The sequence below is a fragment of the Phalacrocorax carbo genome, chromosome 1 (genome assembly GCF_963921805.1).
Source record: "Phalacrocorax carbo chromosome 1, bPhaCar2.1, whole genome shotgun sequence".
In the NCBI taxonomy this organism is placed as follows: Eukaryota; Metazoa; Chordata; class Aves; order Suliformes; family Phalacrocoracidae; genus Phalacrocorax; species Phalacrocorax carbo.
Window position 1 is genome coordinate 50,110,826 of NC_087513.1, and position 27,920 is coordinate 50,138,745.

At 42.1% G+C, this 27,920-nt stretch overlaps 2 protein-coding genes across 3 annotated transcripts in view; one reads left to right on the forward strand and one right to left on the reverse strand.

Annotated features, from left to right (window-relative positions):
- PLEKHG7 (pleckstrin homology and RhoGEF domain containing G7) overlaps window positions 1–15,662 on the forward strand; it is a 32,404-nt gene extending 16,742 nt beyond the window's left edge. The window contains exons 9-16 of the mRNA XM_064448790.1: window positions 391–504; window positions 2,131–2,305; window positions 4,125–4,240; window positions 5,039–5,132; window positions 7,315–7,394; window positions 8,737–8,896; window positions 12,750–12,847; window positions 15,555–15,662. Coding sequence (XP_064304860.1) covers window positions 391–504; window positions 2,131–2,305; window positions 4,125–4,240; window positions 5,039–5,132; window positions 7,315–7,394; window positions 8,737–8,896; window positions 12,750–12,847; window positions 15,555–15,662 — 945 coding nt within the window. The remainder of the gene's footprint in view (window positions 1–390; window positions 505–2,130; window positions 2,306–4,124; window positions 4,241–5,038; window positions 5,133–7,314; window positions 7,395–8,736; window positions 8,897–12,749; window positions 12,848–15,554) is intronic.
- A 2,318-nt stretch (window positions 15,663–17,980) lies between these two features.
- EEA1 (early endosome antigen 1) overlaps window positions 17,981–27,920 on the reverse strand; it is a 77,230-nt gene continuing 67,290 nt past the window's right edge. For both annotated transcript variants that reach the window (XM_064450797.1, XM_064450791.1), the window contains 3 exons: window positions 26,364–26,484; window positions 25,922–26,020; window positions 17,981–24,864 (listed from right to left, as the gene is read on the reverse strand). In XM_064450797.1, coding sequence (XP_064306867.1) covers window positions 24,742–24,864; window positions 25,922–26,020; window positions 26,364–26,484 — 343 coding nt within the window. In that variant the 3' untranslated portion in view covers window positions 17,981–24,741. The remainder of the gene's footprint in view (window positions 24,865–25,921; window positions 26,021–26,363; window positions 26,485–27,920) is intronic.

The window sequence follows — 27,920 nt, forward strand, 5'->3', positions numbered from 1 at the left end:
TAACAGACTTGGATATAAAGTGATATGCAATATGAGGCCATGTAAAGCTGTTGCATATATAATGGCTTTTATCTTCAGCTTCTACGTGAATTTCACATCATTTATTTCTAACGAGAACAAAGTCTAAGAATGCTTCACACCTCTGCAGAGCTGTTAGAACTGTGCTCCCATGCATTGCTTGAGCACTGTTGTGGGTTTTTTACTACTTTACCACTTTTACTACTTTTTAACTTGCCTTTTACTTTTTTGACTCCCCTTTTCCCGCCTTCCCCTATTTTCCTAGATATGAGAAAATCGCAGGTAAAATGCGCATTACAAAATCAAAAGTGTTGTTCCTCCCTTTGTCATGACATTCATCTTTCTTGATAAGTTTCCAAGTCTTTTCTGCAGTTTTTCCAGGGTGACCTCTGCCAGACACACGAGATTTATTGCCTTAATTATACTTCTGCTGTCTTCTACTTGGAAAACCTGAGACAGAGAGAAGATTTTGGCATCTACCTGAAAGTAAAGTACTGGTGGTGGTGGTGGTGTTTTCAGCCTTCCTGTCTTATGAGAGGATTTTAACAACAGACTAAGAAGCTCATTGGAAGCTAAACTGTGTAGATAGCATTTTACACAGATTTTTTGAACTGCAGAGGGTATCATAAATAAGCAGTCACCCTCCTGAGTGTATGTTCCCCTGCACATGTGAATGTGCATACTTGTAATTTAGAACAGGCAAAAGGGGGAAGCCAAAAATGAACAACTGGCTGCATTTTTGCAAGCAGAAAATATGTATTGCCAGTCTCTATCGTTCAGATGTTTTGCATGTAACCCTTTGACTTAGTGACCTCCACCTTAACAAAGTGAAATGGTTACAGAAAAAAAAAACAAAACCAAAACACCAAAAATCAAGCCATATTGTAAAATCTCTTTCAAGTCTTTTACTTTGATATGTCTCCTGCATATCAGCTTGGTTTAGCTATTGGGTGGGAATGCAGTACGTAGGGTATTACATGCTTCAGCAGATGACAGGGATTACATTCCCTGAGTGCAAAACACCCCCCAGCCTTTGTGCTATGCCACATCAGCAGTGACATTCACAGACCTCAGAACTGGAGAAGCATATGATGACTTCCTTCTTCTTAAGGAAATGATACAAGCCAAAACAAGGGGAACAGAAATCCAGGATTATGTCAGTGCTTTAACATGTGTTGGGAGCCCACAGTGAGAGGGGTGGATTTTGGTTAAGCCCTGGAAAGAAAGCAGGGCTGCTTTCCTCACTCACGGGTATTCGCTAACCCGTGTGCCCATAGGGAGGAAGCAACATCGTGGATAGAACAGGAAGTAACCCCTTTGCAATGGCAGTGTTTTAGCTCCTCTGACAGGTTTTGCTAAAGCATAGATAAAGCAAATGTAGAACTCTATATCAAAATACTACCAGCAAGTGAGCATTTACCTCCCTCTAAGGCTGGAAAGAGCTATTAATGATGTCTTTGTAAAGTTACAGCACTAGAGCAGGTTCTGTCTTTGCCAACACCACATCTGCCTGATACAACTCCAGTCAGTGCAGCAGTGGGGCTCCTGGAGAGAGGGCTCTCCTCTTTCTGACTTAGCATTAGCAGACCGATGTGTCCTGTAAATACTTAAGATTACAGGCTTAGAAAAAAAAACCTGAAGAAATTGGCTTTTCTCACAGCCAGCCCAAAACTGGGAGTACATCTCTGTAGCAGCCAAACTCTGCAGCTTTTATTGCCTGGGAGTTTCACATCGCTTGCTCCCTAACAGGGATGTCATACACTCATGCCTAGGAAGAATTTTCCTAGTGGGAAGTAGCAGGTGACCCTAAAATATAAGGTGGCCTTCAAACATAGCTGAGGTTTTCCTGATGAAATTAAAATGGCAGATAAATGACAGCACTGCTTAATGCATGGCCACAGCATCTGAAATGGGAAACAGCAACGCAGAAAGTAAATCTGGAGGAGCGATTTGATTCCCCCTGTAGAGAACCCTTACGCTGCCCTTGCTCTTACTTTGTGAGAAGTTCATCTTTAATTAGTCCCTGTCTCATTACAGTCAGCTGATGATGCAGAAAACTGTTTGCTAGGGAGCAAGCTGAGGCCTAAGGCAGGTTTTCCTTGTCTTCAGCAGTGGTGTGAACAAAATGAACAGTGCAAGAGGCTGCATCTGCCGGAGCTGCTGGTCACTCCTTTGCATCGACTGACACGCTATCCCCTCCTCCTTAACAACATCTGGAAGAGGAGCACTGACGAAACAGAGAAAGGCTTTATCTGGTCACTTAAAGAGAAGGTGGAAAAGTCCATACGTAAGAAGCTAAGGTTAAAAGTTAAGTGTGTGATTAGCAGTTAGCAAGTTATGTGGCCTTTTTGTGAATGTTCTTCGAGGGTGAATGGGTCTGGTCTCCCTGCAGAGATGCAATGAGGATATGCATGCCTTTCTACAATCCTGAGCCCTTCCTCATTCTGTAGGAAATGATTGGTGCCACCCTTGTGCTGTCAAAACCTCTCTGAGCAAGGTCACGGGAGTCCCAAATCAGTCAGTCACTTGTATTTGCTCAGAATCATCTGCAGTGACATTCGAACAATTAAGACCAGATCACAAATTGGAACAAATCAAGAAAGATCTCAAACAAAGAAGTCTTTGAGTTGGATTTATGTCTAGGAAGGATTTGTTGGTGCTAATCCTTAGTAGGATAAAATTGCACTCACAAGGGGAATATTATGTCAGTGACCTTTCCCTAAATGACAGGGTCCTACAGAGTAAAGTAGCTGAAGAGCTATCTCAGCTACAGATATTCTCCAGCTATTAGTCCAGGAATATGTTTTCTTCCCCTGCAGTTTGTTTTAAGTAAATAATGTATTAATTCTAAATAATTTATTAATTCAGTCTTGTTCAGGAAGCTATAAATGCATCTCTTACTGTCATATGGTCGTATAGTACATCAGCAAATAGGTTTATTCCCCAAAGGCCTCACACAGACCCCACTGAAATCAAAGACATGACAGTGCACCAGCAAAGCACTTACCCTGCCATTCTTGGCAGGGAGAGGTGCCAGGCAGCACTTCATCCTCACCAGCGGCACACCAGGGCCTTGAGCCATCCAGCATGGTGGCTCACTCTCCACCACCATCCTTCTCCCCACCCTGGAGGCTGAATTCTTGAACAACATCAGCCTCTTGGGAGATGAGGCAGAGAGAGAGTCTCCTAGAGACATTCTGGGGATTCTCCTTCTTGGGTAAATACTACAATGACAGAATTCCACCTAAAAGAGAGACTAGGGTTCTTTCTCTTCTTGCCAAGTCTTATAAGGAGTCTAGCCTAATGGCCACACAAGGAGTATACTTTTTGGGACAGAACAGGTCCCATAGGAAAATAAGATGGTTTTGTCACTAGTCTGGGGACTTCTGCTGGGAGGACAGCAGTTTTAGGTATGGCCCCAAAAGACCATGGGATATCTGGGGAACATTACTGGCAAAGAAATAGGTCCTTCCAGAGTTTAAATACCTCTGGGCCAAGGAAACCAAAGGTAGAAGGGTGACGCCTCTTCATTCACAGACACCTAACAACGATCTGTCTTCATTTTTTGATCGGTGAATCAGTGACATGAGGAACAGTTGCAGTCCCAGCATTCCCCTTCTGGTGTATATGTGTGTCTCTCTGAAACCATCATTTGCAATATCACTCAACACAAAAACTTGGAATTTAAGTTGCAGGTCCATTAAAGTTTCCCCCATAATAGCACTGAATCAGCAAAGACTTAGTCCCCATTTTTCACATTCTGAGGTGCCCCCATCCCAGTTAGAAAGGCAGGATTTTTTTTAAAGAACTTTTTAAGATTACAGTTCAATTGAGTTTTGTATGATTCCCCCTGTTCCCCAGAGTAGTAAACACAACCTTTTAATTTACCAGTGAAATTAAGCATGTATTAAATGCATGGTTTGAAATTCTGGCTCTGATGACTAAAGAAGAGTTTAGGTATTTTTTAAAGTAAGGCCAGGATTTCATCTGGGGCTTCACATGTGAGGTGCTTTGGCTTCCACTGGAGAACATTGGTATTCAGCATCTTCTAGAAACAGGACTGGTTTTGTCAGCCTTGGCAGTAACTGCTGTTTCACGTATTTCAGGGGATCTAGAAGGTAAAGTCAAGTGGTTGGACAACTTTCAGAAGTTCAGGCAGCTGCAAGAGGTCATAATTTGGCCTCAGGTCTGGGATCGTGACAAGAGATTCTTTGTCCCAGAGGTAAGCAATTTTTTAAAGGGCATTTTTCCTCGTGGAAGGTTTAGTCTCCTATCTATCCTTATAGCATCATCTGCAGCTGGCAGGTTGTCTATACTCTAGTTACTGGGGATGGTTTTACTCTAACAGGAGCAGCTGCAGCCTGAGCACTGCAAACACTGTAGCTGAACATGCAGGCTGTGCACAGTGCCTAGGATGGCAGCATGGGTTGCTCTCAGCTAGTATCCAAGAGAGTATGATTGTATGATCCAGGAGGACTCTTCAGTGTTTGCTTTCAGAGGGTAGAATGAAATGGGATAGATGTAAGTACTACTACCTTTGTATAAAGATACAAAGTAGAAATTATTTGCCTCTTTCACTCCTCAGGCTGACCCAAAGAAATTTCTATATACATTTCACTAGAATTACAAAAAAATTACACAGCATTCCTGGGAACGTACCCACCTTTCTGCAGTGGTTACCCCCTTACCCATACAGACAGACTTTAAGCAGCATTATGGTAAGGTCATCAAGTGGGTCTCACCTCAAGGATTATGTCTGTTCACATGCAGCACTGCAAAAACCATTACACTCACTCGGGAAAAGAAAAGCCCAGCTTAACATTTCAGAAGCATAAACACATTTAAGCAATAGCACTGCTGAAGAAACACAGCCATGCTCACTTATTAGCTATGCAATATATTTAGCCTGAGATAAGACCACACGTGTGCTCGGTTTGTTTAACTGCTGGTTGCCTCCCAGTTCATCATCAGATATGAAAGATTCCCCATTCTGTCTCTCTTTCTCTTTTTTTGGGTCAAGTGTTTGAAGCAAACCTTAAGAGAAAACAGCAGTGAAAACATTTTGTCTTCAGCGAACAGACTTCTCCTTCATGAAGGGAAGCTAACACTAGCAGGTAAAGTCCCTAAATGTCCTGGTATCAGCAGTTAGCTTACCAGAATCATATTTTGTTATGGCAGGTCCAGAACAAACCTCTGCAACAGTATATTTGTGCAGGTGTGGGAAAAGAAAACCAAATGTACAGCTTGTCAGAGAGAGACTGAGAAACAGCCAAACTGCCAAAAGGATGAGTAAACTGCATGATTGTATATTGTCACATCTAGATATACAGTCTGCCAGGTGCTGAAGAAATCACCTTGGCTGGCCAACGTCTGCCACTCGAAGGGAGCATTTTACTGTCACGTTCAAGAATATGGTGTTAGGAAAACAAGAATTTTAGACTGGCCTATACAAGGCACCCCATGTGCCCAGGGGCAGATGTCAAGATACCTCACCTTTCTGGCACTGTATCCACAATGTGTTTCATTGAAAATTACTGCAAATCCAGAGGTTCTTCCTATTTTTATTTCATATTTCATCTCCACTAAGACCGCTGTTTTGATGAATACCTTGGAACAAGAACGTGTTATCCTGCCGAGTCACTTCCCTTTCATGAACAGAGCATTCATACAACATGTCATCAAATCCACAGGTAGCACAGTGGTCCCACACAAGTATGTTGATTTTTACAACAGTGCTCGCAGCTGTCTATCACCCTGGCAGAGCGGAGAGTCACGTCTCCAGACACACAGGCACCATTTTGTAGCAGGGCACAGGTTGCTTGCTGGGGAGCTGCTGCAGAATCTCTATCTGCACAGGAAAGGAAGATTTCCTCCTTGCATGAGCAGGAAGCACAGCCTGGGAAGTTTGGAGAAGACCATCATCTGAAAGGATCGTGGAAGCTGTGTGCCACAGTGGCTGCAGGGCTGTAGCAATGGTTTGACAGAAATGAGCACAGCCCATGTCTTACAATGCCTTCACCACCTTCTCAGGAGCAGAGGATGTGTAACACCCACAAAGGCCTACTGATGTACAAGAGATGCTGTGGAGAACCCTCTATGAAGTTTTTGATTTCATAGAAACTTACAGAAAGGTAGTTTTTGTAAGACGTCTAATACACATTAACTTGCTTGTTTGAATTCTTCTGAATCTCAGTGGCACATAAGAAGGTCCTCATGGTAGTTTCTTTGTTCTCTGTGCAGCTGGCTGATCCATGACCTAGTTAGAATTTTAATTTTCAGTAACTACTGACATTGCCTTGTGCAACATTAATGAGACAAGAAGTTTTCAAGCCAAACCTTTCAGAACCAAACACCCAAAAAGGTATTTTAGGATCCTGCAAGACTGCCTGGAAGCAATAGCTCTGACCAATCCCATTTGCTGTGAAGAGTAGCTGGGCATTTCATGCCTACTTATCATGGCCAGAGATGCCCTATTGGTACAGAGTAGCCAGAGGACAGATTATAAAGGGTAAAGCCTGCAGCAGAGAAAGAAGGTGATTCTGGAAGTGAAATAGGACAGCAAGTTGGGACCAAAAAGGGAAATGAAAGAAAGATCCATGGAAAGGGATAGAAGGAGTCATAAACAAGGAAGAGGTCAAAGGACCAAACTCTGCAAATCCAGTAGAGAGTCCAGGTTTCCTGTGGGAAGTTGCTTAAAAAATTACTCTTGCTTTTGTTAAATTGCTCCCTATTGTTTATTATAATAATACCCAAGTTTTAGATATGGCTTGGAGATGAACCTGAAAGACTTTGAAACATTCTCACAGACTTTTGTTATTTTATCCCTCACATCATCATGACTTCTAAGCTAGGAAGGAAAGATAAGCCAATGCTATTTCATGCAGTTTTTGGGAGGCTTTTATCATGCTATCGATTAACATTTCACCGCTGCAGAAGCCTGTGAAGAGGGCAGCATACCAGTACTCAAAGTTATCAGGAAAAGGTGGCACTTCCCTGTTCTTTCTCTCTGCCATTGTCAGAAGGTTCACTGTTTACCAGGTAGGATTTGCTAATGTATAGCATGTTGGTTGTTGTATTTGTAGGTGCTTTTCCTGGCAGGCCAGTAGTTGTTTTTTCATAACAAGGTAGCTGCTACAAGGTGCAAGTATTAGTAGCCAAAATCATCAAGAAACATGATTTTTTAAGTGCTTCTTCGTTAAAAGCATTTTGTAAGATGCAGTGATTCATAGATGTGCCTCGTAGCAATTCCTTAAAATAATCACACCATCAAATTCATTTTTTTGTTTTCCTCCTCAGAAAGCACAAGACTCCTTGACGTCTACCTCTTCCTGTTCAATGATTTCCTATTAATTACAAAAATTAAACGTAACAAAAAGGTAATAATAGATAGAAATATGCATGGTTGTAGTTGTTATATTTTTTAGCTTTGTAAATATTTTGAATGTACTTTGGAAGATTGATCTAACGATAAAAATACAAGATGACTAACTGGCATGAAGGATGATACTTCCTTATGCAAATAGCAAACCATGACATGGATTCAAAACCCTGCTTCTAGGCTGAGTATGTTACAGCAATACTATGACAGGCAGAATTTACATTACAAGACCTTAATATTTTCCTGGTGTTGTTCTGATGTGCTGGATTTCTAAAACTCAGAAAACTTTCAAGAATGTAAGAAGTTTTCTAATGCTGCCCTCATGACTCATGACTCATATCCCAGAGATATCAAAAAGGTTGGAAAGAAGGGGGAAAAAAAGGAGGGGTGGGGGTGGAGAAAACAGGGAAATTTTTGAAGTGGAAGGAAGGCTGGCTTTACACTCAGTTCCTACACAGCCGGTTGTACGTGTCCTCTCTTTTCCTTGATTTTCCCTAGTTTAAAATGGATATATAACTCTTTTTTAAATTTTTATTGATGAAAGATGCTATAGAGAGTCCTACAGATGATAAATAACTGTATGTAGCCTTCAAAAAAAGGCACTGGACGACCTGAAATTCCTAAAGCTTCAGTTCAGGACTATATCTAGCTAATTAAGTTTATGAAGACTATGAAGATGATGTAAATTAAGGCTAAGTGCACCTGGAGATTTATCTCCAGAAGTTTGCATCTGATTTAAAGACTTCTTGGTGTTTTTCTAAAGAAGCACCTGTTCTGCCTTTGTAGGAGATAGAGAAGGCATGCAGTGAGAGATGGTAGAAGAGCAGCACCATCCCATAGCACAGGGGGCAATGAAAGGAGCAGGGATTCAAGAGGCCTGGTGCCCACAGGCAAGTCTCTTTGAGGGTTGCCCAATGTACGTGTGTCAACGAACCTTCTGCGAGGGGCTATGACCCATCTGGAGCCCCAGCAATTGTGTGTTCTGCAAGTATGCAAAGGGAGGTGCAGAAACGCACCTCCAAGGAACAGAATAAAAGTCCTGCTACTAAAAGAAGGGGGGAGGGGTGGGGTGAAAGGGGAAAAAAAGACCTTTGAACACCTTAGAGTGACTGTTCTCTGCCTTTGGACTTGTATTGTGCTTCTATTGTGCTCTTTTAGTACAAGGTGTGACCTTGCAGGAGAACTTCATGTACCGATGAGTTTTTCTGAGGTTCCTCAGGCAAATAAGCTGTTTGAGTACCTTTGATAAGAGAAAACACATAATTTAGGGCTGTTTAGTGCCCGTACTTCATGAGCAGATGGCAGACAACCAGCTAACCAGCTTCATTTTCTATTCCCAGAAATACGGGGGCTCAGACACCAGCTTCATCCCTATCTGTCCTTCTCTCACACCTGAGCTGCACTCCGTCATAAGAGAGGGTGGGTTTTGCACAGTCCTAGACCAGCCCATCCCACTAGACAGGCTGATACTGAAAAACGTTGACCCCATCCATGTTACAGGTATGTGTCCACGTGTATTTGAATGTCTTCGTAAATACCACCTCAATGCATTGTGTACACGACAGCGTAAGGATAAGATGCTGTTTGCCCACAAACCAGCCCCAGATCCCTGGAGTACAAATGCCGGTGCCTCAGCACTCTTCGGCTTCATAGCTCTGCTCTTACTGCAAGGCATGACCTGCTAACACAGACATTATGCTCCATGTCCTCCTGCCTCTAAGAGTGACTTTCACATACGCACCAGCAACTCTCAGGTATTACCCATTCATGCCAAAGGAGGAATCAAGACTCCAAAGACATCTTTCTCACAAACCGAGTATATCCCTGCCCTTACTGTCCTAACATACTCTGTCAAATCCCAGGCCTCTTTCCCAAGTATATTTTCAATTCTGTAGTAGTTATGCAATATTTTTCCAGTTGTCCCACCACCCAACACCCCAGCACACTGCTCTCCTGGGTGTCCTCACATGTGCACAGCAGCAATTCTTGAGGCGGCTGGAGAGGAGATTTACCTCCTGCTGCTGCTACTCACCTCCCCACCTACTACTGAGGGGATGGAAATCACCCACCACACATCAGTGCTTCCTTGCGCACAGACATCCAAACATAAAGCCAGGGGAAATTGCCACAATAACATCTGCTGGGGTGTCCTTGGGCGAGGAGGGGAGGAGGACTCCGCAGAGAGTGACCAGCCTTACCCTGCCAAAACATCGCTTGAGTCACCAAATCAGAGCTTGGGTGAGGTAGCAGGCATGAAAAATCAGGCCTCCCCTTGGTCTAAGCCACTCATGCAGCTCTTGCATTCCTCTGTCTAACACTGCCCAGATCCCAGGAGCCTCCTATATCAAAGAGAAATGCAAATCTCTGGGCTCCAGGGCCTGTCAGCCATCCTAATCCTAAAGGCTGGGAGGAAAAGTTCATGGAGCTAGAGTGCTCTGTAGGAAATCACTAGCTATAGAAAATAAACCTAGAGTCCATAAAAATTATAACTTTGTAATATATTCACACAGAGTAATTAGCATTCAGCATCAATGCGGGTAGGAAATAAAGGTAGGCAATAAAAGGCAAATGACTAAGGATGAGATAAGGGGATGAACAGAGAGAAGAATAACCTTTTTTGAAACATGCTGCAGGCACCGTCTGTGTGCCTAACGAGTCTCCCAACCAACCCAGCAGAAATTAACCAAACACAGCAGCTGTCTCTTGCCTGCAGTGTGGAGGGGAGGGCAGCCCTGCGCTCCTGTCTAAACCCAGACTAGATGCAGAGTCAATAGCTTCTGGGTGCTGGAGATGACAGTGGAGCCACCCTCCAGTTTGCACATATGAGGTTGGGCATAAAAGCCATAATGGAGATGGGAATAAGATTTTTGGATTATTTTCCAAGCCAGCATTTCCTACAGTCAGAGATTTCTAACCAGAGTCCTTCTATCAGCTGCAACCAGCAAAATAAACAAAGTTTATTTTGTTCCCTGTACTCTGAACCTCATTGCCTGACTTCTCTCCCACTATAATCCTACCAGCTTTATTACAGCTGTAGCTATGGCAGTCTCCATTACTTACCTGTAGTCTTGTAATACCTTGGAAGCCCCATCCTAATACAGGACCTCTTGGGGTGGGGTACAATAAAAATAGTGAGAAAAACTACTATAGGAAGCTTGCAGTTGAGATATCCACCATTTTGTGTAAATATACACCATTTTGTGTAAAATAACAGGCAAAACTTCCAGTATCAATGGAAAATGTCCCTTCACGGTGGGGGGAAGAGATTAAATATTGTCAGGAATGTGTGACCTTGGGGAATGTTGCCAATTTATTTGCAGTCTCGAGACTTTTACTACTGGTGGCAGTAAAAGATTAGTTAGCACATTCTCAAAGGGCAGCATGTGACCTGTAGTGATCCATCTCATTAATAAAAAAATGAAACCCTGATTTTTGATCTAACAAGTACTTTTGTATCGATTAGTTTGCTGAGGGTTGATCCCACTTTGGAAAGAAATATACCTCAGTACGCGGACTAGAAAAAAAAATAAAATACTGCGATATCATAGAAATACCCTTTTGGCAGCAGGCAGGAGGTTGATAATTATGCAGAATAATTCTAGCCCAAAGCCTGGTCTGTATCAGCGAAGGGATAAATGATATAATGGTTTGCTCATAACACTGGGAAGCTACCCTAAAAGCAGAACTATCCGCAAATGCCAGCACCTTGTACAACAGGTGTAACTTTACATGTAAGTGTAATAGTAGGAACCCATCTCTGAAGACAGTAAACAGAAACATACTTTCTGATTAGGAAATCTCATTCTTTTTAACATTCTGCTCTGGATTTAATTTTTGCAATTACTTTTTATTGCTCCACTAATAATACTATACACGAAGTTTGAAGGGGCCAGACCCACTGGTACATTGCTATATCAAAGACCGGTAATCTTTACAGCCACACAATTTCTTTTAGAAAATGTTACTGAGAGCCTGATGCCAAGCATTGCCCAGAAAATTCATTTTTAGAACTGTAAAGTTGTATTTCCCAATGACCACAGACAGACAGAAGGCATGAGTTCTGAAACATACACCCTCTGCTCCTGCAAATTTCCACTGCTAACTGATTCACCGCAGTAATTCAACTAGTCCATGCTCCACTTTCCTCTTCTATAAAACTAGGATTATAGGACAATATATCTTCCAGAAACATTTTGAGGTCTGACTGTAGAGCACTTGGAAACACTTGGGTGAGAAGCATTACACAGCAGCAAGATGTTCTACATAGTACACGGCTTCAGAGCAAACTATATGAACTAGATAAGTTTATCAAAAAGATACATCAACTGCAGCAGAATCAGAAGAATGCTGCCCTGTCTTGGCAGCCCGAGATCTGCACCCTCCTCGGGCTGCGCGGGGTCATGTACACGGCTCTGCTTAGGGACACTGCTCACTGGGAGGCAGCTGCAGGAGGTGAGCACCTCACTCAACGTTGCTTCGTTTACAGCAACGTCAACTCCAGCTAAAAAAAGCAACGCCACATGAATCCAGTGCATTATAAGGCACTACCATGCCCTCCTCCCAGCCAAAACCAGCCCACCCAAGCACGCCTGCCATCTGCTGCAGGATTTTGGCTAACTGAAGATGCTTCCCCCAAGCTTGCTTTGTAGCAGACTTAAGCCACCTCTTCACCCTGGACATGCAACATTGGTGCTGATTTGTCCCCTTGCACGGAAACCTGTCCCATAATGCCCAAAGTCATCTGCAGGACCCAGGTGATGCTGCTGTGGCACCCAGAGTCACCGATTAACTTCTGCAGAAGTTTGGCAGGAACCGAATGGCTGCTGGCAACACGTCCAACCCTGCGAGACATTGCTGCCAGCAGCCAACCGGGGGCACCCTGGGCAGCAGCGCCGGCTCATGCACATACCCCAGGGAGAGCCCAAACCCAGCATCAGCCTGAGTGCAGCCACTTCCCTATGTAGCAGCAGCTGTTGTACGGACCTGGTCGAAATAAAATAAAAATGGGGCCTTTCTCTTTTATTTTTGATACTTGTTTTTCTCTAACTTCAGTTATGATTTAGTCCACTTTGAATGGAAACTTCTCTTAATGACCCTCAGCTAGACTCAAAAGCACCTCAGCCGCACAATGATAAAGTAATAAAAAATAAAACAAGTGCAAGCGGAATTAACTTTTTGAAATAACAAAGCTTCCTGCACAACAAAAAACTAACCCTATCAGGGTGCATTGACCTATTAAGAATCAGAAAAGATTATTATATCATTTCTTCAATCATAATCAGACAATGTGATAAAAATTGGACTAACAGCTGCATGAGGGAATTTATACCATTTCTCTGTATTTTTCCCCCAGTCTTCAGCCTGCGAAATGCTTTCCTAATACAGCATGAAAATAGGTATCGCCAATGCATAGCAGTCTTCTTGCTACAAGCTCAGACAGAGACTGCCAAGGTAAGTAGAACACCATTTTTTTTTTTTCTTTCTTCTCTAATTATACAGCTACACTTTCCCTAAAGGAGGCTCTCAGCTTAAAAGTGGCCACACTGTGCTAAGAATCTATTACAGTTGTGACATTTGTCCAAAACCAAACCAAACCAAAATAACACCCCAGTGATTTGTTTCACACATTTGTTACAGAATTTTTGCTGTTGAACATGTACCAATTTTATATCAGGGTCGATAGCAGGTCATATTCTTGTTGAAAAACATTATCGTGTCCTATTGCTTAAAAAAAAAAAAAAATGCCATTTCTTGTGTCACAGGAATGAAAACAGTCAGCCCCTCCAGAGAAGTCAACACCAAAACAACCCCCCACATCAACTCATATACAGTAGTACTCAGATCAGAAAACTGTATCATGCTCATCTATGCACAACACACATCTTGCAATTTCAGGCTGAACAGATGGTATGATTAATTCCACTGTTACATAAATTTACCCCTCATTTTCACACCACATCACATTTCTAGTAACAACGCTGTATATAACATCTGAAAGCGTGGTAGGTACTTCACAGAAGTATTTGTTTCTCCTGTAAGTTGAACTTCATCCTCTAATACCTAACATACAGACATTTGACTACCACTAATACTAATTCTTAAAAGTAAATTGCAGTAGGCAGACTTTTTCAGGAAAAAGCAGTAAGTGAATTCTTTCAATTTCCAAGTCACTTGTTGGTACTTGGAATAGGTACCTACTATAGGTATCTACTCAAGAAGTCATTACCTTCTCCTGTTATTGAAAGATTACTTTGCAAAGCTGCCTTCACACCAGGTGGCTACCATCTTCTCAATGCCTCTCAAGCCCACTTTATCAAAGGAGAAAACCCTGCAGTGAAAGGCTCTTTTCACTTGGACGCAGTGGCTTTACCACATTTTCTTGACTTTGGGCACTCTGAGCCCTAGAAAAGGCAGACTTATTTCAGCTCCCAAGAAACCCAATCTCAGCATGATCAATATATTTTTTTAAAGAAATTTTGCTAGCCAAGATAAGCTCATGGGTTTAGCTAACGTGAATCTGCAAGACAGAAAGGAAGATGATCTGGATAATTCTGATTATCACATCACAGCCTCGAGCTAGCTAGGCTATAACAAAAGGGAGACAGCCAACTGAATGAAACCCTGCGTGTCATATTCCCATTGATTCGTCCCAAGCAGAGGCCTGTTATATTGCAAGCTGCCCTTTAGATCTCCTGATTTTTGTGAAGTGCCTGCCCCAGCTCCCTTGCCAGGCCCAGGCTCACCCTGCCCACCTGCCTCTCGCTGACATACTGTGCTCTACCGACCGCATGCAGAGCACACACAGTGTATTGAACATAGATGCAGTGAATCCCTTGCCCCACTCCCACCTCTCTGAGAGACCCAATACTCAGCAGACACATGAAAACACACTGAAATACACTGCTATTGCTCATCCCTGAAATACACTGCTATTGCTCATCCCACCCATACCACTGTCCTGCCCTCTGTTCTCTTCCCCCCGTTCCCCGCTCTCCTCCCTGAGCCGTGAAAAGCTCAACAGTTTAAATCCTGTCTCCTGTGGGTCCACTACTGCCCGGCAATCCCCCGTGTAACCACTACCGCCACCACACTGCACATCGGACCCACCTCTGCCAGCAGCTCCAGAGGGGCCAGAGCAACCACCCCATGCCACCCCAGGCTCTGTGCTCTCCCAGGCACATACAGCTTGCACATGCAGGCTCTTCTCACATCCTCTGCTGGGACTCCTTAGACCTGTAGGTCATCTAATCTCTCTCTCCAGCTTTCTAATTTTCAAAGTGATGTTTTTAACTCATTCAGGGTATAAACACACCAAGAAACAATCAAGATGGGTCAATAACACAATTTAAGAATCCCAGCATAGCATGAAGTAGAACAGGCTGCTCCATCTCGTGCTTTTCTACTCTTTGCATCAAAGCTCAGTGTCTCTACATGCATTACAGCAGGAAGAGAAGCTCCTGACTAGGCAGAATAAAAAACCTGGTGTGGGAGAAGCACAGCTAGACCTTAGGCACGTATTGCTGCCAACTAATTTGTAATGTCTAATCATAGCAATTCAGAGACAACTCAGCTTCTGTGACCCAGACCATCTGGACTAGCACTGTGAGAAGGAAGTTACGTATTTAAAATCCATCTCTCCAGCCCTCACCCCCTGCCCTTATACCTGATGACAGCAGATGCAGAGCTGAATGCTGTCAGTGCAATGCTAGAAACAAATTCACGTGGAAGCACAAGACAGATCTCGGGGGGAAGGGGTCAGAACTTGTGATGCTGATAGCACTGGGGCTGTCTTAATCGGAGGAACAGGAAGGCCAAACTGCAGGAACAGCATTAAACTAATAAATAATATACAAAAATGGGTGAAATATCCTGCAGCAAACTTCAGCATTACAAGCAAACAGAGAATTAAAATCCTACCTTCCAACCAAAAAGGAAACCCTCACTGGCTGGAAATCCCTGGCCCCAGACAAGTGGCATGTAGCAACCTGAGTAACTGGGAGAGTCTTGGCTCTGGGATAATTCATGTTCACCTCAGGAATTATGAGCATGGGCCTGAAGAAAGACTAAATAAAACTAAAGGCTCTGGGTTTTTATGTATCTGCATTACTGGAACTTTTTTAGATTGTCTTGGTTTACAAATTATTTTTTCTTATTACAGAAAACATGGATGTCACAGATAGAAATGGCAATCTCCAATTATACCACGCAACATGAAACCAAGAAAAGCACTGCTTTCTGCTTCCCAGCTAAATCCTCTGAAATTTAATGTCAGTACCACACCGACAGAGCCAGTGGAAGACCACTGTGGTGATAACAGTTATTTCTTCCAGCAGGCCTTAAGTTTCTGAAGCTAACACACCTCTGACTTTACTAGACAGAAGTGAAGAGTTTTGACCACGGGATGTAGGAGTAAAGTGGAGGAGGGAAATGAGCCATACAATAAATGTATCACTCTTAGATGCTTCTTTGCTTCAGCCAGGGGAAGGCTCTTGCCATCCAGGGAAGATTAAATACAGCTTGTCATTCCCTAGAAAGTGGGACAGGGGAAATAACCTATGTAAGTGAGGAGAACTCATTCAACAGGGAAGTCTAGAAGGGTTATTCCAAGATCATTCAAACTGTATTAGTAAGTTTAATGAAATTAAAATTGTTTAGCCATAGCTCCTGATAGTTACGTATCTCTACCTACTAAACTGTAATATCACAAGATGCCTTTTGCATTAACATTGAACCTGTGGAGGCAGATCAGCAAATGCATATATTGTGTTGACTCCCCATTAGTTTTAAGTTCCTCTGAAAAAGGTCATAAGTACATATAACAGTCAGTTAAACTAGAGATGCTACAGAGTATATAAAAAGAAAAAACAAAAATGCAACGATGCCTGAGACTGCTTGCCACAACATTCATGCAGATTACCACCACCGAGGGCGGGTGCTCTCACCAGGTTAGCCTTGGCTAATCCCCTAAGATTAGCCACAGTCAAGAGAGAAAGGGAGACTTCCCTAAAGCCACTCTAAGTGACTCTCACTTCTCCCACTTTCTGTCCACAACCAGCTAGTCTCCTTCAGCAGAAACCTTAGAGTATCCTCTCAGTGACAGAAATTACTTCAGGGGGAACCGAACAGAGAAGCCACAGAGATGAGGACTATGCTGAAGAATGTAGGAGTGCCATTCCAGTTGTTCACATTATTCACCGGGAAGTCAGCAATCACTTTGCATTCACCTCTACTCCACAATCAAATTAGTCATGAGTTCAAGTGTCACCCCTAACCCTGCTCCTCCCCAGCTCCACCCATGAGGATGTGGTGTTGTGTCTTATCCACTTGAGCTGGTTCACCCGTACATACAAGCTACAGTCTGGAGGCTGTACGTACTTACCTGGTTCAGCACCTTCCAAGACGCAGCCTAGGCCGCTGTGGTACACATTCCTGCTCTTCTCCTTGTGTCTGTGATGGGCAAGTTTTTGTCACAGCTTCTTGGGAAAGGATCAGCCGCCCAGGCTCCATGCCAAGTGGTGAACGTGTACGGCAGGAGAGCAGAAGAGAGTGGAGACAGCAGATCTGCTCCAGGCCACCACGCAAGCTGCAACCACTTAGCCCCAACTTGGTTTACACAGCTGTGCTCAATCTCCCCGATCCCAATCCCAGCTGCATGCTGCACCACAGCCTCCCCCTTCCTCCCCCAGTGCCTCACCAGAACCTCACTGCACTGGCAGAAGAGAATGTGTGTTTTGCAACTCTGTGTATTTTTGCCAGAACAATCTTAAGGCAGGTCTGCCCATTTACCAGGCAACCAAATAGTCCCAGAGACTCAGTATTTCCTGGAGGCCAGCACATCTCCAGGGAGGACACCCCAGGGGCAGGAAGTACTTGCACACATGCTGTCTTTAGGGAGACATATGCTCAACAGGCTCTTCTGTGGTCTGGAGAAAAAGATGCCTCAGAAAGCAGTCAAGGCAGAAATTAATTTCCCAACTCAAATTGCCTTTCAGAGGAGACCTTCTCCCAGTCTTTCTCCACTGTCTACACAGAGCCCCTAGGAAGATCTGCTTCAATAGCTAAACCCATTGTTTTGTTGAAACCCACAATTCAACAGTAGCTTTGCCATGGGACTGATCAAACACATTAATCACCTGGCTTCTCTCTGCAACACAGCTCAACCCTGAAAGGTCTCCACCTGACAAGCAAGCCCTTCATTAGTCTAAAGGACTAAAACAAATGCTACTTTGGAGTCTTCCAGTTATGCCAGTTGTCTGTCTGCATTGAATGGGATGTCTGAACATAGCCAGTGAGAGAAGTACTTCAGTTGAAGAGAGGATACGCAGCAGCCTTGTGCAGTTACTGGGAATGGAAAAAATACTCTGACTTTAACCCATGAAAAAAAGAGATTTGAAAAACAATAATTATCACTGTGTCCTGAGGAATATGAAGGCCTTTGTTGCAGCTCCCAAGTCTAAGAAACTGGAGCATTTTCTTAGATGTGTGGCTTCCCAGCAGTTCATTTGTACAAGAGCATATCCCCCATTTCAAAGTAGCTCTGCTGTCTGAAATGGGGCAAGGTAGTTTTGAATGACGGAACTGGTCTATTAGAAAGGTCTAATTTTTCCTCTTTATTGTCATTAATCATTCCTTTAACAGGTTAGAAAACAAAAATGACATTTCAATAACATTTCATCGTAGTTTATACAGAACTAGTTGAATCATGGTGTCATCTTCTCATCCAAATCCACAATCGCCTTCCAAATCGCAGAGTTTAGGAATTACAGTGCACGCTGGACTATTCTTTCACAATGTAAGGCACAACTACATGATCACAAGTAGTAAACACAAACACTGAAAATAAAACTTAGGAGAATTGAACTTCAATTAGAAAGAAACAAAATCTAAACACGCTCATGCAGAAAAAAAAAAAAATATCTATCTACACCTACCGAGATGGTATGATCCAGTTTAAAAGAAGTGCAGTACTCTGCAGGTAAAACTGCAACATAAGGCTATTATAATACATTATCTCTAAATAGTGGGTAAGAACTTAAAACTTTTTCCATTTATATTTTATACAATTATACAGAAATTAAGCTGTATGAGCAATATTCACATCTGCAATAATAAATGGATCATTCAAATTCAGAAAAGAGGCAAACAAGACAATGTAATTTCTGGCACGCATCCGTTACAGAATACCATTCGTTAAGTTCGCATCTCAAGTACTGAATAAAAAGAAGACTGAATTAATGGTACATTTGGAGAATGAGGCTATCTATAGCCAAATGACATAGCTGCATACAAAATTGTTTTTACCCAGCAGACCGTGATTATGAAAGCTTGTGGTTATGATTTATTTCCTGTCCAGCAGCTAAAGTTTGCAAGATTGAAACTACAGAAGTCAAAAGAATAGAACAGAGTTTACAGTAACTTGAAACTATTGGATACTTTCAAACTCACAAAAAAGACGACTTAACTTTTGTCCTTTTTGGTGATAAACTTTTGCAATTTTGGCATTTACTATAACTTTTACATAATGTGACAGTGAGCAAACCTTATTAAACTTACCGAATGTTTGAATTTCACGCTGAGAGGTAGTTTAAATGAAATCTTATGTAACGGCATCAAATGGTGGGGTTCTGTGATTTTTTTTTTGTGATTTTTTTTTTTTTTTCTTTTCTTACAAAAGTGACAAATCCTATACAAGCAGCATTTTGGACACATTACTATAAAAAGTTCTGGTATTTGCTAACCTAGCGAGACATTCTTTCAAACATCCCTTTTATGCCAGGAATCAAGCTTTAGCGTGATACAACGGAATACTTTGCCACAAAGCCAACAGTGAGGAGCCTGGACCTGCCAGCACTGGCCCGTTGACATATAACAGTGAACACACTTTCCCAGCCCTCTTTACCCGAAAAAGGGCAGGAAATACAGATTAATTTCTTCTTAGTTTAGGTCGGGGGCAGGGAGGGGGAATTGGAAAACACGCCTACCAGGCTTCTGCTTTCATAGTAACATTGATCCAAAAGGGTTATCAAGGCTTCAGTAATCTTCAAATGAGCAGATACTCCTGTATCTGCTGCACAGCGAGTGCATAGTATGTGGTGAGCTACAGACAAAAGGCAGAGTTTGTTACATTAACTAGTACCTATCCTCTTCATTACTGTGATCTTAAGTGGCATCTAACGTTTTCTCTAAAGAAGCAAACCTCTTTATTCAGTGCCCCTTAAAAAAAAAAAGAAAACACACCCCAAAATACCCCCAAAACTGAGTTTCCGTGGAGAGACTTTACTATCCAATTATTGCTGTTTTTGAAGAGTACACCACTTAGTGCTTTTGGAGAAGCTGTGGTTGGACAATAACTTTAGACTTATCCTAGACAGAGTGCTGAGGTCAGGACTTCAAAAATTAAGAACTGGACAACTGGCAAGACCCCTAAAATATATCAAATTCACATTTTCTCATTTTATATCTTAAAATGAAGCTCTACAAAGACAACATGTGCATGACTGCATGGTTTTTGTGACATGTGCTCTCAGATGATGACTGCATTTTTGGTACAATGGAATTATGAGTGCAATTCTCCTCACATAGCAAGGGGCCAAATGTAATACAGTGAGAAGTCCAGCTGAAGACGAACCTTCTGTCCATTGATTGCAGCTAACACATGCAATGCGAATTATACCATTCCACTTACTGTAGATTATATTCAGTTAGACAGCAAAAAGTGCATAGTGCAAATGACAGTGTTGTTTCCTAGTCCTCGAAGAATGGGAGGGGCGGTACTTGGAGGAGTAATTTATCAGTTTCAACATACTCAAACCATGGTATCATTCCTCTTGGCACAGTTTAGTTTATATTCTGTTTGAACTTAAGCTCCAGCAGTTTTCTGTCTGCCACTTAGTACTGGTCATAATTTTTTTTAAGTTGTGCAACAAGCATTTGTTCCTACTTCATGTTTAACTGACATTTAACAATCCAGAAAAGTACTTGAGTTTTCCCGGTCCCTTCTTTAGGAATGTCACTTCTCTTACATCTAGCATGAGAGACTCAATTGTTCTTGCTAACATAATACAAACACAGCAACGTTACTTCATGCTTCTGCTCCCAAATCCCTTCTTGCTTCACCCAGAAAGCTTTTCCAGTGAGGTTTCACAAATAATCCTAATCATCCAAAACCCAACACAAACAGTTATTCATTGTTCTTGTGTACCTAGCACTCCATGCTCCATGGCAACTTGGTTACTTGATACCTTCCAAAAACAGATGAAAAACCCACACTGTACCCTAAAGCCTCAGACTCTTGTGCCAGAGAGTGAAGCCAGCTGAAAAACGAGATCCCTCTAAAGCTCTTGCCTCTGTTGGAAGCTGCAGCAGAAAATTCTTTTTGTCTCTTCATCTGCAGACAGCAACTTTTCCTGCTGTGACTCATTAACTTTATCCTCTTTGTTCAACCTTTGCAGAAAGGGGAAGATTACTGGAGGGAAGGAATACATGCGGAGAAGAAACAAATAACAGTGAAGCATGGCCAGCTAAGATCAAAAGCCTGCCACTGACCCCTGCGACGCTACCTGCCTTCAGAGGGGTTGCAGGATGGAAGTATGAAATATGTATTGCTGACAGGAGGCTGGAGTAGAGCAGTAGGATTCAGCATTTTGGAGGCAACCACACAAGGGATTGTGGCTCTTTGGGAAGTGAGGTGATCTCCAGGATGTTAAAGAATCTCTCCCTGTACCTAACAAGACTATCCTTTACACTTTTCCAATTGCCTATGTAGCTCGTCTCAGCCCGTGTAGCAGCTGGTCTTTTATATTCTGCTCCCCCAACAATTCTGAACATGGATGGAGTGTTCGGCAGAGGGGACAGTTTCAGGAATAAACCCCACACTTCACTGCCCCATTCCTGATGCCATGATAATGGCTAGTAATCAAAGGCAGCTTGAGGATCCCACACATCTACTGGTTTGAGCGCTGTTTTTACGATTATTTCCAGCTCTTGCTCTATAGTGGCCTCTCCTCTGTGAATCAGAGCAATCTGGTTCTTGCTAGAGGCAGTTAAAGCACAGCACTGTGCATCCTCCGCTTCCAAGGTTCCAGTCTCTTCTGCCATTTTATTAGTTTTTCCTCCCTCTGTTTCTGTGTTTGCAGTGTGCAAAATCAGTGCATTAAGCTATTTTGTCTGGAATCCTTTAACTCAGCATGGTAAAAGGAAAACCTAGTAAAAAGTCTAGTAACTATTATTTATACTTTAAATCAGCGTAACAAAACCCCACATTCCTACGGAAACATGCCCATCAAAACAGTCAGACTCTGTAAGCATATTTACAAATACAAAGCTTTTCACCTTCCAGTTTCCCTTATTATTTATCTCATAGGTCACTTTACCGAGCTTAACTTTCAACCTGGCAGTGAGGTCAAGACCATTATAGGGTCTAACTATACCATCAACTTGTCAACAAATACAGACCACAACTAAGAATCATAAGCACAAAAGAAGGTGCGTAAGATTTAGCAATGGAGTTGTAAATTTACTCCAGTGAAAAGCTGTAGAAATCCTGACCTATCACTACAGACTCAAAGCTCAACCACAAAAGCTTCTACCCTAGCACTGCTCCTCCAGATCTTAACAATCCTTCTTTTTGCAAATGTGTATCTGAAAAGCATTTCCATCCCCTTGAGAAGTTGGTCATATAAACTGATCAGCAAAAACCAACCTTCAGAAATCGAGCTGGTTTTGCCCCTGAAGCTGAGGAGCTCCAGAACAAGGTCTGATCTATGGTCAACCAACTGCACTGCTTCAGCAGCCAGGTGAGTGAGGTGACTCTGCTTGTCTTCACACAAAGGAATCCCAGAAGGCTAAATTAAGAACAACCCTACTAGAGCTTCTGCCACTTCCTCTTTACTGCAGAGCCCTCTCTTCAGGTTTCACACATTCCCATTCAAAAGCAAAAATGACTGAACACAAGCGAGTCTTTTAAACATTTTCCTAGCTCCCCCTGAGAGATCACGCGCCTCATGCATTTTGTCCTTGTGCAGTGGCGAGAAGCTTCTCTCTTCCCTCTCAAAATCCCTTCCCCTCCACGTGGTCGTCCTTCATCCTGAGAGCAGCACGAGGCTCCATGTGTTATGCAACAGGGCAGAGAACATCCAGGCTGGAGCATGACTGTCGCATATTTACTTTTCCCATGCTTCTGAAGTGATGTGTCAGACCAAGAAAGGCTCAAAAGCAAACTCTTCGGATTATCTCAATAAATAAGTAGAAAAAAAATTCCCAGAGGCAGAGATTTCGTTCGTATTTTCTATTCAAAAGATTCTTATGCCAGACAGTTACACTGACGAGGAGAAGCAGCGAGTCCAGAGGCTCTGTTCATACAGAATCGTTGCAGCAATTGTTTCTTCTGAGCAAGCAACTCTCAAGTTCGAACCAGAAAAGCAGGTCAGTATTTCACATAAACCACAGCTGTATCCCAAACCCTTTTACAGCGAGGAGAACCAGTTACATAATTCAGCTGGCTTTTGGGAAATAAGAATCTAAGACAACTCCCTAAGGAAGACTCCTTGAGGCTGCAAATGTAGAACTAGACAGGTAGGCTAAGAAGGGATATGAAACATATATATCACTACTTGTGGAGAAGAGGGATTAAGTTTGTTCACTGGAGAGTTTATCAGGACTAGACATTTTTCATAAAAGAGACTCTTCTTCATTCACATATAGAGCTGTCAATAGATAAAAGCAAACAAACCTGCCTAACGATGGCTAAGCTTCCATCATTGTGACAGAATTCAATTCCTTACCTCAGGCAAGAAGTAGAGGAACTCAGGACACAGTTCTTTTCTCTGAACGGCTGGCAAAATTTTGTAAGACACAGAAGGGCTTGAGGTGGTGGAAATTTATTAGGGATTTTAAGACAAAGGGTCCCTAAATAACCCCCACTCAGAAGCAATAACGGTTTTGAAATACTGGATACAAGGGGAAGAAAAGTTAGAGACAGACAGGCAAGAACAAACAGGTGTAAATAAAATCACAACAGAAAAGAAGTTGGGAACCTACATAAACTCTACAAGAAACCTGTGTTGCAAGTACAGAAAAGAAAATACGAATAAGTATTTAAAAGACATACACACATATGCCTCTTATTTAGAGCTGTTTGGCTTAAACTAAGCCTGTAGCAGGAGATTCACACCACCATTCTGAGCAGACTAAATCATGTAACTAGCATAACATTCAAGACTCCCCAGCTAATGCGGGGTCAGAAGGACCACCGGAAAACTGAGGTTTTGTTAGGTGTAGCAGGAGTTCAGCTTCTTCCACCAAAGGCTGAGGGAAGGGACAGAATAAAAGGTCAGATAAACTGCAGCAGTCTCAAAAAAGAGTTTTTTCTTAGTAGGATACCTAGCATGGAAGGGCTGGACATCCCTTAGAACCACAAGAACCTCTCAGGGCTTCCAGGGTACAAGCTGGGGAGAGATGCCAGGCTACTACCAGTATTGTTTGTTTGCTTTTTAAAACCCACATATAAAGATTTCTGGAATATTAAAATCCATCAACTGAATATATAAAAGTTAAATCAATCAATATGGGATGGATTATTGTAATGTATTATGTAATATTCCCACAATGCCAGCTAAACTTTGTCTCATCATTTGTTCACACAGGCTCTCTCTCAGACACACACACACACAGAAACTATGCAATACAGTGTGTGTAAAGATGTTCCAGTATCCAAGTGCTGTAGCTGGATAAGGACTCGGGTGCTGATGCTACCGAGTTCTAAGTGGGCAAATAAAACTGAGTTGGAGTCAAGTCCAGCCATTACCCTCACTGTGGAGTTCACTCTTTAGAGAGATAAGTCCAAGAACCAGATAGAAGGAAAACAAAATCACAAGCGGTTATAAAGAACATCAAATATGCAATCAAATGAAACAATTAGTTATGCTTTTACAGCAACATTTGATACACAAAGTTCTCACAAGTTTTTGCATCTTCCTTTTGCTTTGAAGGAAACAAGAATAAACTGCAATATCACATAAACGCTGTTTCTCTTGAACAAAAAAATAAAAGATAAAAAAATACATTGTTACTCCTCTGTTTAAACTTTATTTACAAGTAACTGGGTATTTCTAATCTAGACATAGAAGTTCTTTCCAGGATAAATGGCAATAAGCTATGGATGATCTGAGCCCATGTCTCACAAAAAATACAATAGTTTTACTTGGTATCAATAAACATTTTAAAATATACTAAATTTTGCCAAGTGTTACAATCATTGTCCAAACTGAATAGTAGTCTGAGTGCTGAATGAAGTGCATCAACAGAAAATATAAATTTTAGTGTAACATGTCACTCACGATAGCCAGTTATCCTTGCAAGTCATTAAAGCAAGTGTCACAGACTCGGACAGGCTTCTTAGAAGAAGGAGTTAAGGCATTCTTTGCTGAACACTCGGCACAGAAGATATTTCCACACTGTCTACAGTGATGCTGTGAAAGAAAAGAAACATACATGCTGAACATGAATGACAGGGCATCGATCACTAAGAGATCATTACTATGTCAACTCAGCTTTTATGTTTCAGAAGTTAGTTTGAATTTTAAATAGTAGTTACACAGCACACAAAAGAGCATAGGAGCAAATCCTTCCTAAAGGGTATAGGAGCAAAATATTCAGAAGCCCTTCACTGAGTCAGGAGACTATATAATTTTCAGAAATGAACAGGTTGAAGTTCATCCTCCTCTTGAATTTCTCCTCTTGAACTTCTTCTGTTCACATAAAACATGTTCTTCTTACCTGTAACTACCTACTTTCACATTGAGAAGTATCCTTGAATCAAAGGATCCAGCAGCCTTTGTTCAAAGGCTACCCAAAGAACATCACTGAAATAATGCAGGGCAGGGAGAGCCACCTAAGACCAAGCCAGGAAGCAGTGCAAAACGAACCTCATGAATACCCCTCACTTACTTCATTGCCAAGCCACTTGTTCCAGAGACGATAATCTCTGAAGGGCAGACCCTGCCAGCTGAGGGATGCTAACACCTTAGCTGACCACAGCTGTTTTCACAAAGGTCTGACTACAGACCTAAAACACATCCAGTTGTTCCTTCTGTTCCATGTCTAGTTAGTGTTTAGAAATATGTAGTCACAAAGCACCAGATCATGCTGATGCCTCATATTTTCACATATATCTAATTTCAATAAAGTTACATTCCTTTTATACCTGTAAATCCAATTCAGACTGGTTATGAATAAGTTTACAGTAGATACCCTTACAACAGTGTAATTTTGCTTGCTTAGGGGATTGAACTATTTTAACACTGTTCATAAACTCATGTTGTTAAAATGGCAAAAGAATCATAAATAAGGTAAGCTTCACAAACTTTATTTTTAATAATCAAGGTACTACAAGCAATAACTGTACTGTGAGATGTCCTGAGTATCGCAGCACTATTAAGGCCGTTTCCTGAAGTTTGCATCCTATCGAAGAGTTTAAAATCAATATAAAAAGAAAATGCCCACAAACACACAGTAAGACACACCTACCCTTCTCACTGTCACCGAAAAGCCTTTTCCACAGGCCATACAATTCTGTACCTCATTGTCTTCTGCCCACTTCCTGTTGAGAGCTTGAGTGTGTTTGATCTATACAGAAGACATAAAAAAAAGCAGTTTTTTTAAATGCACATCTAATTCCTACCAGTTTCCTCTATTTTCACTGCACACACTAGCCAGTGCCGTATAAAAGCACCAATTCTGCCAAGATACTGAGAACTTATATTTGTTCAGAAAGAAAAATCTTCCAAGTTTCAAAACTATGAGCAGATTTAAGAACCCACAGACAGCAATATGGCCCTCGTACACCACAAGCATAACATCCTAATCACTCTGGAAAGGCAGCTCACCATCAGTCTGGCACAAACTTGAAATTCTCATAAGTTCTCACACAGAGAATCAACAGATTTAATTGCTTCAAATCAAATTATACCTGTAATGACTGGTTTTCTCGACCAAGTTCCTGCATTGCAGCAGTAGTGTTGTCCAGCTTTTTCTTCGTTTCTACAAGTTTGGCTTGAAGCTTTTCGATTTCTCCCTCACTTTTTATACACCTGAAGAAAAACAGTAAATAGTCAGCTCAAAGCATATAAGGCAATGTACACTGCCTCCTTTGGGCAGGTTGTCATGTCTGAGAAGCCACTCATAAAATCCAGCCAGAAATATCCTTGCTGTGAAAAGTTCTTGGATGGCTTGACTGGAAAAATGTTCTGTTGTAACAATCAGTTAAGATTTTCTGGCATTGCTCCCAAATATCTGTGTCTTATTAATACCTGGAGTTATTCCCAAAACCAGGGACAGCACTGAATGCAGTCCATCAACAACAAGCCCCAGTAGGTACCCCTGTGCAATGGGACACTCTGACAAACTAGCTGCAGCAGATCAGGTCAGACAATGGAGCAGAAAAAAAAACCTTTTTCTTTTAGCAAGGCTACCTCCCATCAGCTGAAATTCAGTTAACTGTTGAAAGCCAAATTTCAAAGGGTTTTTTTCTGCCAAACTGTAAATGGCTACTGGATGAGTTCAGCACAGTATGGCTGAACACACACAGATTGCCACAGAAAGATCTCACTTAACTCATCCCATCCTTTCCCAAGGTCTACTGCTCAAAAACCAAATCAGCAAGATTGACATCATCGAAAAAAGTTTTTCACTCTGCCTTCACCAAACAGGTCAGGAAATAAGGATGAAGGAAATTTCCTGTCTCACAGGTGTTTCTTCTACCCTTGTAGTGACTGCTTTCAGATAACTCCCACTGCCTTGCATGCCTCCTGCTGCCTGAAGGAAAGCTCTGCTTATCTAAGACTTAAATAGATTGTAGAAACAACAGCAGAACTGGATAAAAGAAGACTGTAGGTTTTCAGGAGGAAGAAAATGTCTCATGTGAACCTTAGCCTACTTAATCCAGTTACAGATTCTGTCTCCTAATATTCAGCAGTGGGCATACCTAGAAGTCCCTAAGCAAATTCTGTGTTACTGAAGGCACTAAGCAGTCTCTTCCAGGCTTTCCAGGCTTCTGGATGACTACTGCATCTACTCTGACTGATTCAAGGCCTCAGACTGATGGAGAAGGATAGTTAACTCAGGTAAGAGAAGCTCTCTCTGCCAGGCCTTGCAAGGTTCATGCAACAGATGAGATGAGAAGCTACAACCTACATACCTCGAAGTTCAGAAGAGCCCAATGGATTTAGAAGGCTTTTACAGGTAGACGTAAATCTTCGAGAACAAGCACAGAGCTGTGGCTTTGGTGATAAGTAAGGTCCTGATAAGCCTGCCTGATTTACTACAACATGGTCACCCTGTCAAAGCCCACAAAGAGCACAGCTTGTTCCCAACACCCTTCGTTGTGCTTTGGCAGGGACAGCTCTGGAATCTGCACTCACAGCCCAGGCACTATGAACAAACGCGTTCATAAATAAATAAAGCATGCACACAGAATCCTTAATCAACTGAAACAGGTTTTCAGTGTGAGGCTGTTCATCTCCCAAAC